This window comes from Eschrichtius robustus, chromosome 11 (genome assembly GCF_028021215.1).
Source record: "Eschrichtius robustus isolate mEscRob2 chromosome 11, mEscRob2.pri, whole genome shotgun sequence".
Taxonomy (NCBI): domain Eukaryota; kingdom Metazoa; phylum Chordata; class Mammalia; order Artiodactyla; family Eschrichtiidae; genus Eschrichtius; species Eschrichtius robustus.
In genome coordinates, this window is record NC_090834.1 from 66467222 (window position 1) to 66484794 (window position 17573).

At 38.2% G+C, this 17573-nt stretch overlaps 1 protein-coding gene across 2 annotated transcripts in view; it reads right to left on the minus strand.

The window, feature by feature from the left end:
• STK33 (serine/threonine kinase 33) overlaps positions 1-17573 on the minus strand; it is a 78111-nt gene that overhangs the window by 51286 nt on the left and 9252 nt on the right. For both annotated transcript variants that reach the window (XM_068556240.1, XM_068556239.1), the window contains exons 5-7: positions 14128-14266; positions 11785-11873; positions 9819-9903 (exon numbers count right to left, since the gene is read on the minus strand). In XM_068556240.1, the coding sequence (XP_068412341.1) occupies positions 9819-9903; positions 11785-11873; positions 14128-14266 (313 nt within the window). The remainder of the gene's footprint in view (positions 1-9818; positions 9904-11784; positions 11874-14127; positions 14267-17573) is intronic.

Here is a 17573-nt window from a genome sequence, read left to right on the forward strand (position 1 = left end):
CACAGCAGGGGCCCGGAATTTGGAGCCCTCACTCCCTCTTTCGGAGCCACCTTAATTATCAGGGGCATTTCTACTTGCACTGGCATCGCAGCTCTCACAGGGAGGCAGAGGCCAGACTGGCTGGGCCAAGAAGCCATTTAGGAAGTCAGCAAAGCTCCACAAACCATCTGCCTTCTCTCTTGTTCTCTCACTTGTCTCACAGTACAGAAAACTAATAAGCAGGCATAAAACTCAGGGTGCTTGGATATATTTTCCCCATGTAACTACAGACCAGATGTCTTTTGCCAACAGGAGGATATGAACAGAATCTAAAGTAGCCTCTTCCCAAATAAGATAAAACAATTTAGAAACTTTATGCATCAAGTAGACAAAAAAACAATGAACTAGGTATACTGCTCAGCCATAAAAATGAATAAACTACTGATATAACAACATGGGTAAGTCTCAAAATCATTACATGGAACAGAAGAAGACAGACACAAAAGAATATATACTTATGATTCAATTTATATAAATTCTAGACAAGCAAAACTAAGCTAAGGTAACGGAAATCATCAGTGGTTGCTGGGGTCTGGGTGGGGGATCGACTGAGAGGGACACAAAGGAAATTTCTGGGCTGATGGAAATGTTCTATATATTCACTGGGGTGGTAATTGTACAAGTATATGTATTTGTCAAAACTCATTAAACTTTACACTTAAAATCTGTGCATTTTATTATATGTAAATTATGTTTCAATAAAGTATATTTTTAAGAAATCTACTAAAAGTACAAAAAGAATCTATCAAAGCCCTATGCTGGTGAGTGACTTTAATAACTCTCTTAGAAATCAACAGAGGAAGCAAGCAAGATTAAATAAAAAATATTGACTAGGTGGCCAAGATGGCAGAGCAGGAAGACCGAGAACTTCCACAGACACACCAAAATCACCACCACTTACAGAACAACTGTCTACAAGAATGACCTGAAAACCAGCAGAAAAGAATTTCCACATCTAAAGACATAAGTAGGAACTACAAGAAGATGGATAGGAGGGGCGCAGACACAGTAGAGTTAGAACCTACGCTCTCAGGTCGGCGAGCCACACACAGGAGGGATGTCACGGTCTTGAGGTCCTCCCCAGGGAGTGAGGGCTCTTGGTCCCACATCAGGCTCCCCAGCCCAGGGGGTCCTGCACCAGGAATACAAAGCCCCTAGAACGTCTCCCTCTGAAAACCAGCAGGGCTTATGTCTGGGAGAGCTGGAGCGCTATAGCAAACAAGAGACTCCACTCTTCAAGGGTGCACACAAAATCTCACCCACTCTGAATCCCAGCTCAGAGGCAGTACTTTGAAAATGGGTCAGACCCACTTACTGATCTTGGAAAACCTCCCAGAGAGGGAGGGAGCAACTAGGACTCCCCCTGCGGACTGGCAGCAGCCATTTTGGGGAGTTCATTGTAACACGTGGACACTGGTGCTGGTAAGCACCATTTTGGATGCCTCCCCCTAGCTTATTAGCGCCAGGACCTGCCCCACCCACCAGCGGCCACACACCAGCCCCACACCCCCTAGTAGACAGCTGCCAAGACCTGGCCCGCCCACCAGCAGACTTACACCAGCACTAAGCCCCCCATACCATTCAGACGCCACGTGGGAACCCAGCCTTGCCCACCAGCAGGCCAGCAGCAGTCCCATGCAGTTAACCCTGCAGTAAGCCTACCCCACCTTCTAGCAGGCCCAGAGCCACTGGACGTGACACAGCCTCAAAGCTAACCAGGCTGGGGGCCAGTCCCACCTACCAGTGTGCTCACAGTAGTCAGCCCCACCACAGCAGAAGGGTGCATGCAGCCCACATAGGAGTTGCCCCGAGAACATATAGCTCCAGTGACCAGAGGGGAGCATGCTGCTGGGCCCCACAGGACATCTCCTATATAAGGCCACTTCTCCAAGATCAGAAAACACAACCAACATACCTAATACATAGAAATAGGCACAGAGAATTGGGCAAAATGAAAAAAAAAAAACTGCAAAAAGCACAAACACATGAAGTCTAAATAATATACTATTAAACAACCAGTGGGCCATTGAAGAAGTCAAAGAGGAAATCAAAAATACCTAAAGAGAAATAAAAATGGGAATACAATGATCTAAAATCTGTGGGACACAGCAAAAGGAGTTCTAAGAGGGAAGTTTCTGGAGACACAGCCTTACCTCAGGAAACAAGAAAAACCTCAAATAAACAATCTAGCCTTACCCCTAAAGGAACTAGAAAAAGAAGAACAAAACCCAAAATTAGTAGAAGGAAAGAAAAAATAAAGATCGGATAGGAAATAAAAGAAATAGAGACTAAAACAATATAGAAAAGAACAATGAAACTAAGAGCTAGTTCTTCAAAAAGGTAAAATTGATAAACCTTTAGCAAGACTCATCAAGAAAAAAGATAGAAGACACAAATAAAATCAGAATGAAAGAGAAGTTACAACCAACACCACAGAAATACGAAGTATCGTAAGAGATTACTATGAACAATTATATAACAATAAAATGGACAATTTAGAAGGAACAGATAAATTCCTTGAAATGTACAATCTCCCAAGACTGAATCAGGAAGAAATAGAAAATATGAAGAGACCAATTACCAGTAATAAAATTGGATCAGTAATTTAAAAACTCCCAACAAACAAAAGTCCAAGACCACATAGCTTCACAGGTAAATTCTATAAAACACTTAAGGAGAATTAACACCTATCCTTATCAAGCTATTCCAAAAAGTTGAAGAGGAAGGAGGATTTCTAAACTTATTCTACAAGGCCAGTGTCAGCCTGCTATCAAAACCAGGTAAAGATACCACAAGAAAGAAAATTATAGGCCAATATCACTGATGAACACAGATGTAAAAAAACCTCAACAAAATCTTAGCAAACCAAATTCAATAATATATTAAAAGAATCATACACCATGAGTAAGTGGGATTTAGCCCAGGAACTCAAGGATGGTTCAATATCTTCAAATGAATCAATGTGATACACCACATTAACAAATTGAAGGGTAAAAACCATATGATCATCCTAATAGATGCAGAAAAAGCTTTTGACACAATTCAGCATCCATTTATGAAAAAAACTCTCCAGAAAGTGGGTATAGAGGGAACATACCTCAATATAATAAAGGCCAAAATGACAAACCCACAGTGAACATCATACTCAATGGTAAAAAGCTGAAAGCATATCTTCTAAGAGCAGGAACAAGACAAGGATGTCCACTCTCACCACTTTTATTCAATATAGTATTGGAAGTTCTAGCCATGGCCATCAGATAAGAAAAAAAAATAAAAGGAATCCAAATTGGAAAGGAAGAATTAAAACCATCACTGTTTGCAGATGACATGATACTGTATACAGAAAATCCTAAAAATGCCAACAAAGAACTATTAGAATAAATGAATTCAGTAAAGTTGCAGGATACAGAATTAATATTTAGATATTTATTGCATTTCTATACACTAACCACAAATTATCAGAAAGAGAAGTTAAGAAAACAATCCCACATATGGATCAAAGGAACAGAATAGTGAGCCCAGAAATAAACCTACACACCTAAAGTCAATTAATCTTTGACAAAGGAGGCAAGAATGTACAATGGAAAGAAGACAGTCTCTTCAACAAGTGGTGTTGGGAAAGTTGGACAGCCACATGTAAATCAATGAAGTTAGAACACACCCTCACATCACACACAAAAATAAACTCAAAATGGCTTAAAGACTCAAATATAAGACATGACACCATAAAACTCCTAGAAGAGAACATAGGCAAGACATTCTCTAACATAAATCATACCAAACTGTTCTTAAGTCAGTCTGCCAAGGCAATAGAAATAAAAGCAAAAATAAACAAATGGGACCTAATCAGACTTACAAGCTTCTGTACAGCAAAGGAAACCATAAACAAAATGAAAAGATAACCTACAGACTGGGAGAAAATATTTGCAAATGATGTGACCAACAAAGGCTTAATTTCCAAAATATACAAACAGCTCATACAACACAACAACAAAAAAACAAACAACCCAATCAAAAAATGGACAGAAGACCTAAATAGACATTTCTCCAAAGAAGAGAGACAGATGGCCAACAGGCACATTAAAAGATGCTCAACATCGCTGATAATTAGACAAATGCAAATCAAAACTACAATGAGGTACCACCTCACACAGGTCAGAATGACCATCATTAAAAAGTCTACAGGGCTTCCCTGGTGGCGCAGTGGTTGAGAATCTGCCTGCCAATGCATGGGACGCGGGTTCGAGCCCTGGTCCGGAAAGATCCCACATGCCGCGGAGCAATTGGGCCCATGAGCCACAACTACTGAGCCTGCACGTCTGGAGCCTGTGCTCCGCAACAAGAGAGGCCACGACAGTGAGAGGCCTGCACACGGCGATGAAGAGTGGCCCCCGCTCGCTGCAACTGGAGAAAGCCCTCACACAGAAACTAAGACCCAACACAGCCAAAAAAAAAAAAAAAAAAAAAGTCTACAAATAACAAATGCTGGAGAGGGTGTGGAGAAAAAGGAACCCTCGTACACTGTTAATGGGAATGTAAATTGGTGCAGCCACTATGGAAAACAGTATGTAGGTTTCTCAAAAAACTAAAAATAGAGCTGCCATATGATCCAGCAATCCTACTGCCAGGCATATATCTGGACAAAACTCTAATTCAAAAGGCTACATGCACCCCTACGTTCATACTAGCACTATTCACAATAGCAAAGACATGGAAACAACCTAAATGTCCATTGACAGATGAATGCATAAAGAAGGTGTGATACACATATACAATGGAATACTATGCAGCAGTAAAAAAAGAATGAAATAATGCCATTTGCAGCAATATGGATGGACTTAGAGACTATCAGACTAAGTGAAGTAAGTCAGAAAGAGAAAGACAAATACCATATGATATCACCTATATGTGGAATCTAAAATATGACACAAATGAACCTATCTACAAAACAGAAACAGACTCACAGACATAGAGAAGAGACTTGTGGTTTCCAAGAGGGGAGGGGAGTAGGGGAGGGGTGGACTGGGAGTTTGGGGTTAGCAGATGCAAACTATTATATGTAGAATGAATAAACAACAAGGTCCTACTGCATAGCACGGGGAACTATATTCAATATCCTGTGATAAACTATAAAGGAAACAATACAAAAAAGAATGTATACATATGTATAACTGAATCACTTTGCTGTACAGCAGAAATTAACACAACATTGTAAATCAAATATACAACAATTAAAAAAAAAAGACAACAATCCCATTTACAATTGCATCAAAAAGAATAGAATACCTAGGAATAAATCTAACTAAGGAGGTAAAAGACCTGTGCTCAGAAAACTACAAGACAATGATGAAAGAAATTGAAGATGACACAAATGGAAAGATATACCATGCTCATGGACTGGAAGAATTAATATTATTTAAATGACCATACTGCCCAAGGCAATCTAGAGATTCAGTGCAATCCCTACCAAAATAACAATGGTATTTTTCACAGACTAGAACAAATAATTCGAAAATTTGTATGGAAACACAAAAGACCCTCCTGACTACCCAAAACAATATTGAGAAAGAACAGAGCTGGAGATATCATGCTGCTCAATTTCAAACTATAATACAAAGTGACAGTAATCAAAACAGTATGGTACTGGCACAAAAACAGACACATAGATCAACAGAGCAGAACAGAGAGCCAGAAGTGAACCCACACTTATATGGTCAATTAATCTATGACAAAGGAGGCGAGAATATACAATGGAGAAATGACAGCCTCTTCAATAAATGATGTTGGGAAAACTGGACAGCTACATGCAAAAGACTCAAAATGGACTAGTTTCTCATACCATATACAATTTAAATAATCTCAAAATTGATAAAAGACTTAAATGTAAGACCTGAAACCATAAACCCCCTAGAAGAAAACATAGGCAGTATGCTTTTTTTTAAATTTATTTATTTATTTATTTATTTATTTATTTATTTATTTATTTTTGGCTGTGTTGGGTCTTCGTTTCTGTGCGAGGGCTTTCTCTAGTTGTGGCGAGCAGGGGCCACTCTTCATCGCGGTGCGGGGGCCTCTCCCTATCGCGGCCTCTCTTGTTGCGGAGCACAGGCTCCAGACGCGCAGGCTCAGCAGTTGTGGCTCACGGGCCCAGTTGCTCCGCGGCATGTGGGATCCTCCCAGACCAGGGCTCGAACCCGTGTCCCCTGCATTGGCAGGCAGATTCTCAACCACTGCGCCATCAGGGAAGCCCAGGCAGTATGCTCTTTGACATAGGTTTTAGCAATATTTTTTGGATGTGTCTCCTCAGGCAAGGGAAACAAAAGCAAAAATAAGCAAATGGGACTACAACAAATTAAAAAGCTTTTGCACAGAGAAGGAAACTATCAACAAAGTGAAAAGGCCACCTGCTAAATGGGAAAAGATATTTGCAAATGATATATCTGATAACGGTTAATAACCAAAATATATCAAGAATCATACAACTCAACATCAAAGAACCAAACAACCCGATTTAAAAATGGGCAGAGGACCTGAATAGACATTTTCCAAAGAAGATATACAGAGGGCCAACAGGCACGTGAAAAGGTGCTCAACATCTCTAACCATCAGGGAAACGCAAATTAAAGCTACAATGAGATACCACCTCCCACCTTTCAGAATGCCTACCACCAAAAAGACAACAAGTAGCAGGTGTTGGTGAGGATGTGGAGAAAAGGGAACCCTCATGCAGTGCTTGGTAGGAATGGAAATTGGTGCAGCCACTCTGGAAGATAGTATGAAGGTTCTTCAAACAGTTAAAAATAAAACTGCCATATGATCCAGCAATTCCACTTCTGGGTATTTTTCTGGAAAAAAACCCCAAAAAACAAGAATACGAATTTGAAAAGAAGTCTGCACCCCTATGTTCAATGCAGCATTATTTACAATAGCCAGGATATGGAAGCAACCTAAGTGCCCATTGATAGACGAATGGATAAAGAAGATGTGGTTTACATATACAATAGAATACTACTCAGCCATTAAAAACTCAATCTTGCCATTTGCAACAACATGGATGGTCCTTGAGGTTATTATGCCAAGTGAAATAAGCTAGAAAGAGAAAGACAAATACTATATGATCTTACTTATATGTGGAATCTAAAAAACAAAACAAACAATATAATACAAAATGGACACAGGTTCATAGATATAGAGAACAAATGGGTGGTTGCCAGGGTAGTGGGGGGGTTAAATTTTCTAGGTGGTTGGGATGTATTTGATGCTCATGTGAATGTGTGTTAATTTATCTAGACTTTTGGTTTCTCTGTCTGGCTTTCTTCATTATACTAAGTAATTGTGACTTAAAGGTTTCCAACTTTTAGGAATTTTCTCTGTGATTGAACACAGGATTCATTTTTGCAAATGTTACACTGGATATTTTGAAATTTTCTGAAAAACATAAATTATCAAAATGACTCAAGAAGATGTGAAAAACTTGAATAACCTAATATAAATTGATAATAGAAACTTTATCCCCCAAAGGGAATCAGGACCAAAAAATTTTAAGGGGAAATTTCATCAAATAATTAATGAATAGGTAATTTCTATTGCTTAAGTGGTTCATGAGCATACAAAAAGTGAAAATATTTTATTTTTAAAATGAGGATATTATAACCCTAACATCAAAAAAGACAAGGGCAGCTGAAAGAAAGAAAGCTACACTCAAAGTTCCTAAATAAAGTGGTGACAAATTGGATATGGCAGTACATTAAACCAAGTGGGGTTTAATCCAAAAGTACAAGGATGGTTCAACATTTAAAAAATCTATTAATGTAATTATTTCATTAATAAATTTAAAGAGAAAAAATATATGATCATCTCAATAGGTACAGATTTGAATAGACATTTCATCAGAGAAGATATATGAATGACTAATAAGTACATGAAAAGATACTCAACATCATTGGTCTTTAAGGTAATGCAAATTAAAAATCACAATGAGATACTACTTCATAACCACTAGAATGGCTATAATTAAAAAGATAGATAATATAAAGAGTTAGCAAGGATGTGAAGAAACTGGAACTCTCATACATTGCTAGTGCAAAGGTAAAATATTAGAGCCACTTTGGAAAATTGTTTGGCAGTTTCTGACAAAGTATAAACATAAATAATATATGACCCAGCAATTTCACTCCTCGGTAGCTACCCAAGGAAAATGAAACCACATGTCCACATAAAAACTTGTACACGAGGGACTTCCCTGGTGGCGCAGTGGTTAAGAACCTGCCTGCCAATGCAGGGGACACAGGTTCGAGCCCTGGTCCGGGAAAATCCCACATGCCATGGAGCAACTAAGCCCATGCACCACAACTACTGAGCCTGTTCTCTAGAGCCTGCGAGCCACAACTACTGAGTCCGCGAGCCACAACTACTGAAGCCCGCATGCCTAGAGCCCGTGCTCTGCAACAAGAGAAGACAACGCAATGAGAAGCCTGCGCACCACAACAAAGAGTAGCCCCCGCTCGCCACAACTAGAGAAAGCCTGCGCACAGCAACGAAGACCCAACATAGCCAAAAATAAATAAAATAAAATAAATAAATTTTTTTAAAAACTTAAAAAAAAAAAAACTTGTACACGAATGTCCATAGCAGGATTATTCATAATAGCTCCAAACTGGAAACAATCCACATGCCCATCAGCTAATAAATATATAAACAACATACAACGGACAATTGTTCAGCAATATAAAGAAACAGACTGCAACAGGGATGTACCTCAAAAACATCATGCTATGTGAAAGAAGCCAGGTGTATAAGCCTACATATTGCATGATCCCATTTATATGAAATGTCCAGAAACAGCAAATCTAGAGAGATAAGGATTAGTGGTTACCTGGGGTTGGGATGGGAATGAGATTGAGTGCAAATGGGCATGAGGCAACTTTTGGGGGTAGAACTGTTCTAAAATTGGATTGTGGTGATGTTGCACAACTCTGTGAATGTATGAAAAAATCACTGAATGGTACATTTTTATGGTATTTAAATTATACTTCAGGAAAGCTGTTAAAAATCACATTTAGAAAAATGGGCAGGGGCTTCCCTGGTGGCGCAGTGGTTGAGAATCTGTCTGCCAATGCAGGGGACACGGGTTTGAGCCCTGGTCTGGGAGGATCCCACATGTCGCGGAGCGACTAGGCCCGTGAGCCACAATTGCTGAGCCTGCGCGTCTGGAGCCTGTGCTCCGCAACGGGAGAGGCCGCGATAGTGAGAGGCCCGCGCACCGTGATGAAGAGTGGCCCCCACTTGCCGCAACTAGAGAAAGCCCTTGCACAGAAACGAAGACCCAACACAGCCATAAATAAATAAATAAATAAATAAATAAAAATTTAGAAAAATGGGCAACTTGGTTTATAAAATATATTTAATCAGTACTCTATGAAAAACCACTGGATGGCAATGAAATTGGATAAAAAATGGAAAGAAGCAAAACATACTCATGATTTTACCATGAATTAATAAAACAATAATTAAGTTTGGGTGTATGATTACCTAAGAGACAGGTAAACAGCTTATAAACAGCTATACGAAGAGCCCAGAGAAATAATGAAAACTATAATCTTTGAAGATAAGAACTATGAGAAATCTGCTAAAACAACTAAAATTATTTGACCTAAGAAAAGGTAGCTTGATCAGGGCCATTAAGTCATGACGTGAAATTGAACTGCTCAAGTTTTAATCCATACTAGTTGTTCTACTTTTTCATATAGAAAAAAATCATTTTAAGTCTACTAACTTACCCATATAGATAGGTGTCCCACATGTGGTCTGCAGCATGGCTTCACTCCTTCCTTGCTTCTTCACCGCTAAACCAAAATCAGTCACCTACAAGAAGAAACTCATACGGAGTCACCTGTGTTCCAGTCCCAGAATTCACTCATTCTGCAAATAGGACTTTCACCGCATTGTATTGCATTTAATTCAGGGATTCTTGAGGACGGAGGGGCTTTACTTGTATTACTAATAAGGACCTTGCTTCCCCTCCCTTCCCACCCCTCCTTGTGAAGAAGAAACTTGGTAAAGAGAAGCTTGGTTTGTCAAATCTTGAGAAAACACCCGTGATGTTGATTGTTCATTCCTTCTAATTAAATTCACCAGCTCAACATAGGAAGTTGTTCTTGCAAGAAGGCATTTAACTTTTTTTCAAATAAAAAAGTTATTTTTATAAAGTTCTTTCACTGTAAAATACATTCTGGCCTTAGTAAGTTTATCATCTATTTTTCTGATGCTCAAGCTATGTTCCAGTTTAAAGCGCTGTTTTAAATGCAAATCATTATCCTTGTCATCACTCAAGGAAACTCTCCCCTTTAATAATTATTTATAAGACATTATCTCTAGTAAATGCTATCTTTTCTTTACTATTATTTCCTTTGTGTTTCTAGAGTATATTAATTCAAAAAATTATTACACTATTAAAAACTACGAGAAGCAAATTAACAGGAAAAAAACCACAATATAGCTACAAATACACAGGAGGCCTACTGCTGCAACTGCAGGCTTTCTGCTCAGTTCTAAATCTTAGTCATTAAACATCTGGTTATTAAATATTCAGTACGTGCCCTTGGTCTTGTCTCCCAAGTTGGAACAGCCTTGGGCTGAAAGCAGAAAAACAGGCACATTTATTGATCACACAACCAAAGATAGGCTTTTGGTCCACAGACACTGAATGGAAAGTTTCCAGTACCTTATGGAGTAAGAAAATATTCCTATCAACAATGTGATATCACTATTTTTCTAAAGAGATTAATAAATTTCTCCAGGAGTGTTTACAATGATCCTACTTGGAGCATTATGATACATATCTTCCTCCACAGAAAATTTATATAGATATCAAATATATAAAAGCTTTCATGATCCAATTCAGTTCTTTGGAGAGCATTTATTCCTTTATGCACCAAATATTAATTGAGCACATACTATGCTTCAGGCACTACTCCAGGTACCAACAGCGAATAAGACACACAGAATTCCTGCTCTCGTAGAGTTTACAGTGGAAATATTTAAGAACATTTACTTTACTTGGGTAAAACAACAATGCTGTTGAACCTTTTTAAATGCAACAGAGCAAGTTATTCACAGACAACATTTTATTCCTAAATTAACACATTCATATATTTTGAAAGCAGCCACTTTTAAAGTGCTAAGTAATAAATAATGTATCCTATCATTTATTTGACATTAAGGAACATTTAATTTGAATAAAGTCTTCAAGAATAAATACTTGGCACATTAATTTTTCTTAGGACATAAATATTAATACCCAAATTATTAAATTTGGGTATTTTAAAATGAGAAATACAGACTTTATTTTTAAATGAGAAATACAGACTTTAGCATTAATTTAGTATCAAAGGCACAGCCAAGGTGCACTTTTTCTCTAGATCTGTAACACATTTACATCAAATTACCAGGCATAATTTTGAACTTAATTAGAATTCAGAGCATCTGTTTGTTTGCTATTAACTAATGATTTAGAACTATCCAAATGAATATGTACTTTAGAAAAATTCAATAGCACCACTTAACTTGTAAAATTATTCTTGTCAGTCACAACCTCTTTTGTGAAATTTTAATTTTTTTAGCACAAGCCACTTAGTTTTGGCTGTTTAAAAGCTTTCAAAATGTATCTAAAAAGAGGATGTACTTTGCCACTTCGCTATCAAACTGTTTATAGGCAAAGACTTACCACCATTTCTAATATCTTACCTTTATGTTTAAGTTCATTTCATCGTTAGCATCAATAAAGCTGCTTTTAACCATTATGTTTTCCAGTTTTAGATCTCTATGTACTATATCTACCAAGAAAATAAACAACAAATCAAATGAAATGGATAATGAAAAAATAATTAAAGAGGACACAAATAGAACAAATAAATATACTCGACCAGTTAACATCCACTGTTGAAAAATTTGAGGAGGGCCAGGTGTAATCCTGCCCTCTTCTATTCCCTGATATTCAAGTCCCTTTTCTCCATGTTTCTAACCTTAAGGAGCCATTTTCTTTGACTCCCTCACCTCTCCCCAATCCCCTGCTGCTCCGACTGGCCGCTCTTCACGACAAGTGGCCTGGTAACTGTGGAAGAGGACCCTGTCCAAGGTTAGGTATTCCCTGGAGGAGGGAGACACGTGTAGTTACAAGCCCGGGAAGGTTTCCCATGTCCTTCGCTCTTCAAATAGAGGATTACTTCTTTACTTCTATGCGTATGTTATTGCCAGTGTAAACATTTAACATACTGCAACCTGGCAACACATATACAAACTACACTTATTTCAGTATATTCTTCTACAACATCAGTACCACTTTCCTACTCTTTATACATCAAAATTAAAAACAAAAACCCCTGAGACACAAAATCTCCAGTTGAACATGTCAGAGCTCAGGTAGGACTTTTATGTACATGCAAATACTCTCATGTACCAAATATTTCCTTTGCAAATAACTGATTCAGTTCATATCCATAGCAATCATTTCCCTAAACTTAAAAAGTTATAGGCATAATTTCTGGAAAAATGAAGCTGAATGAGCCCTGGACTGGCAATTATACCTAATTATTTACAGTTCCCTTACACAGTTCCAGCCTGTGTTGGAATTTTTATTGTTTCTATTGTTCTCCTTAACTCTTCTTACATAAATACCACAAAATTTTAATTAATATATCTTTATAATATGTTTTAGTAGTTGGCAGGGCAAGTCTCTCTACTGCCTCCGCTGTTCTTCTTTTTCATTGTTTTCTTTACTATTCTCACCCATTTCAAAATAATTTTATCAAGTTCCATGAAAAATCCTGTTAAGATTTAGTTTGAAATTATACTGAATTTACAGCTTAATGTGGGAGAATCGTCATTAGCATAATATTAAGCCTTTGGTTTCCTGCCCTTGCAAAAATTGTTGCCCTCTGCCTGGAAATCCCTCCCTTTTTCGTCTGAGTTTGTATTCCTCAGCTCAAGTGTTGCTTCCTCTGTGAATTCTTCCCTGACTTTCCAAATCAAATGAGGCACTTAATATACCTATGCTCCTTGCACTTTATATGGCTTTCAGAAATTATCATGTTGCATTACAGTTTGTTTTCTGTACTCCATCTCCCATCTGCCTCTCAATTTCCTTGAGGGGCAGGTGCCTTGTCTTTTAACTTCTGTAACTCTAGAACTAACCACAGTGCTGTAGGTGCTCAAGAAATATCTGCTGAATGAACCCCTGGGTTCCAGTACCAGCTCTGCCACACCTAACCATGTCACTTCACCTCTCTGGAACAAAGCTTTTTCTCATCTATAAAATGAGAAGTTTCTAAAGTCACATGTAAGCCAAACTAACACTGAAGAAAAAAAAGCAGGAGCATGAGGAAAAACAGTAGCAATAACACCAGAGAACAGTGAAGCCATTAGAAGAATTAGAATAATATTTAAATGTGGATTTTAAAGTAGTGAAACGATTCCCATATGGTACTACACTGGTGGATACGTATCATTATGCATTTGTCAAAATCCATAGAATTTTGGATTCTATGGATCCAAACTATGAATTTTGGGTGATAATGATGTGTCAATGTAGGTTCATCAATTGTAGCAAATGTACCACTCTGACGGGGGATGCTGATAACGGGGGAGGATGTGCATGCGTGGGCAGAGGTATCCGGGACTCTCTGTAACTTCTCAATTTTGCTGTGGACCTAAAACTGCTCTAATAATTAATCTAAAATTTTTTAAATGCCTAGAATATATAGATTTTTAACATTATTAATATATGTGTTTTTAGAAATTTCACTTTTATTATTGTCTATTTTTGATTTGATAATATTAGCTTTTCAAACTGTTCTGTAGAAACATTCATAATTTCATCTTGTCTGTGTACAATGTAATTGCATACCTGCCTTGCTTCTAATTAAAATGTATCTATAAAGTTAAAAAGGAAATTTTTTTTAATTTTTAAAAGAAAACCTTCTGTATTAGTAGGCATTATTTCTGTCACTATGAATCCTGAATACAACTGCCCTTAAACAAAAGTGGTATCTGCGCTCATGGAGTCAGTGAGCTGGATGATCCTCTTCTTACCCTTATTGTGAAGATAGGCTATAGCTGAGGCGAGACTTCGAATGATCCACCTGGTCTCATTCTCTGAGAAATGACCTTTCCTATCCAGAATTTCTTTGAGTTCTCCATCCTCACAAAGCTCCATCACAAGGTACATTTTCTGACATTATAAATTTAAAAAGAGAGACAGAGAGCACAAATTATTTAGTTGAGGATCTTTAAAATGTTATATACTGTATATATATAGCAGAAATATGGTTACAATCGATCTATTCATTCAAAACTATTTGTTATCTATCATGTACAAGATACTATGCAGGATTCTAGAGGAAAAAGGAAGCATAAGACACATAGTCTTTACCTTCAAGGAGTTCAGGGTTTAGCTATAATCACAATACCATGGGGTAATGGCTAACAGAAGAGGAATGCCCGAAATGTGATGAGGTTACAGAGGAGGGGAGCCTTTGCCTAAAGATTGCTCACTGAAGAGGCGACATACAGGCACGTCTGGATGACTGAATAGGGATTTATGGGTAGAGAATATGGGCCAGAACAGGCATAGCACATGGCATTTGCAGACTCCAAAGCTCAAAACAGCACTGGTGGGACTTCCCTGGTGGTCCAGTGGTTAAGACTCCGCACTTCCACTGCAGGGGGCGTGGGTTCTCTCCCTGGTCGGGAACTAAGATCCTGCATGCCAGCGCCGCAAGGCTAAAAAAAAAAAAAAAAAAAAAAAGAAAGAAAGAAACCAGCGCTGGCAGTTAAAGAATAACAAGTATCTCAGTGTTAATAGCACTGGGAGTTTGGTAAGTCAGAGAAGACTGAGATGGTGAGGGGTGAGGCCAGAAAGAACACGTTGGTGTCAGGCTGTAAGGAGTCTTGGATGTCACACAAAGGAGCTGGGATTTTTTTTTTTTCCCATATGCAATAAGGAGCCACTGCAGATTTTTAAGCTGATGTCTGGAGTGGGGGGAAAGGTATGTGCTACTATCAGTTCTGCGTTTCTAAATCACTCTAACAGTGATGAGGAGCACAGCTCAACAAACTTTTCTCTGTAAAGGCCAGATCCAGGTAGTCAATATTTTCGGCTTTGAGGGACATACAATCTCTTGCAACCACTCAACTCTGCTGTTACAGCATAAAAGCATCCATAAACAATGCAACAAAACTGTATTTATGGACTTTGAAATTTAGCTTCATATAATTTTAACATGTCATGAAATATTACTCTTTTACGTTTTTTTCCAACCATTTAAAAATGTAAAAAACCTGGCTTATGGGCCATAAAAAAACAGGCCGCATGCCACTGGCTCACATGCTGTGTAAGCTGACCTCTGATTATAAGAGGGTAGATGTGAGGCACAGAATGGAGAAAAGAAGGAAGAAGAAAAAGATGTGAAAATACCTGGAGGGGGAAATAGTGGGACTTAGTGACTAATTGGGTGTAAGTCGTAAAAAGCCACAAATGAAATGCCTCTTCCATATTTGCTGTTTCTGTGCATACATGTTAAGATCACCTTAGGTATTCCGATAGCCAAGTCATCTATTAAGTCAAAAAAGATTCACAGTCAACTAAAATGCATGTCTTTTCCATACCTATGCTATTCAGGCACAGACTACCCTCCATGTCTCCATTCTATCCTATAGCACATTTTCATTGCTGTTTTTAAGATTCTGGGATCTGATCGTACTCTATTACCACTACTAGTGCAACTTCTGTGTTCAGTCAGCAAGCACGAATACAGGAGGAAAAGGCTAACAACCTTTCTTCCTAGAGTCAAAATTCTGACTCACCCAACCTCAAGATGTTTAGAATTTCAAAAGTAACTACAGAATTCTGCAAAGTCTAACACATAAATAAGATTTTGAACTAGGCCATATTTTTTCCACTGACAGCACTGTAGGGATCATGAAATGAAATGGAAAGTGAACTATCTGGAAGGCAAAGTTACATTAGCAGTGCTTACAATATAAACTGATGTCATTTTAAAATATGTACGTTGATAAAAGTTATACCAACTGAAGTTTTTTACAATTCTTTCTATAATTATTAAAAGTAATTGGGTAGACCTGGAGAACCTGTGGACTCACAAGAAACCATACATAGTCAAACTGCATGATCAGCATTACTCCCTTAGCCTAACCCTTCAGGTAGCAATTTCCATTCATCCTTAAGATGGCTTCAACGGAAGGTCTAGGCATTTGTGTGAGTTGGGAAGATGGGGAGTCAGATGTGACCTGTGTGAATCAAGGGCAAACAATACATCAAAAAGACAATCACAGATGATGGTTTCTTTGGCCTTCAAATTATTCTAGATTTGGACTCCCACTTGTGCCCAAGATGAAGTAACAGGTCAGACTTACCCTCCCTCCTGAAACAACTTAAGAAATGGACAAAATACATAAAATAACAATTCTCAGACATTAGACATCAGACAGCATAGGGCAGTGATCCCTGAGAGAGGGGAAACCTATGAGGCCAGCCCCGTGATTATCTTAGCTTACTGTCTGGAGAGAGTTTCCAAGCCACAGAGAAGGGAAAAGGAATCCAAACAGAGCCCAGCAGTCTACATGAACTGAGGAGATGGTGCTGGGAGTCCCTGAAGGCCAAGACAACTAAAGTTCACAGAGGAGATTACCAAAGAGGAGAAATCTATGGAGAGAAAGCTCCATAGATTTGCAGACAGCCCCCCTCGACTCTTCAGCAAAGTACCAACTAGCACATATGTATGAGGAAACTACCCAAAGTTGGGAAAAGAACCATGTGAAAAGATCAGAAGGAACAATCACTGGCGCTTACACATGGCCAGGAAGGGTTTGCATTCCCATTAGCCAGAGTGGAAAATCTCATTATTCATGGGGTAGAATACTCAAAAGGGTCTTCCCACATTAGTTAGGAAAAATTAGCTCTAGACCAAAGGCTGCTCTGGTGTCACCTAACAAAGCTTAAAGTAAGCTTGGAAAGTATCAAACTATTTCCAATAACTTGACTATGTCCCAGAATAAAGCTCAAAAATAGTTGTAAGAATATATAAAATAGCCAGCACCCAATCAAAAATTAACAGGCATATAAAGAAGCAGGCATATAAAGAAGGGGGAAAAAAATCAATCAATTAAAACTGACCTAGAAATGGCACATATGATAGAATTAATAGAAAAGGACATTAAAGGTTATTATAACTATATTTAAGGAGGAGGAAATAGTGAGCATGTTAAGTAGAAACATGGAAGATAGAAAAATGATACAAATCAAATTTCCATTGGAAGGGATAAACAGCACATATGATGTTACAGAAAAAGAGATTACTGAATCTGAAGATATCACAATAGAAACTCTGCTAAATTAAACAGGGAGAGAAAAAAGATGGGAAAAAAATGAATAGAGCATCAGTAAGCTTTGGACAATATCAGGCAATCTCATGTGTACTTGAGGTCCTAAAAGTAGGAGAAGGCAGAAAAAATATTTG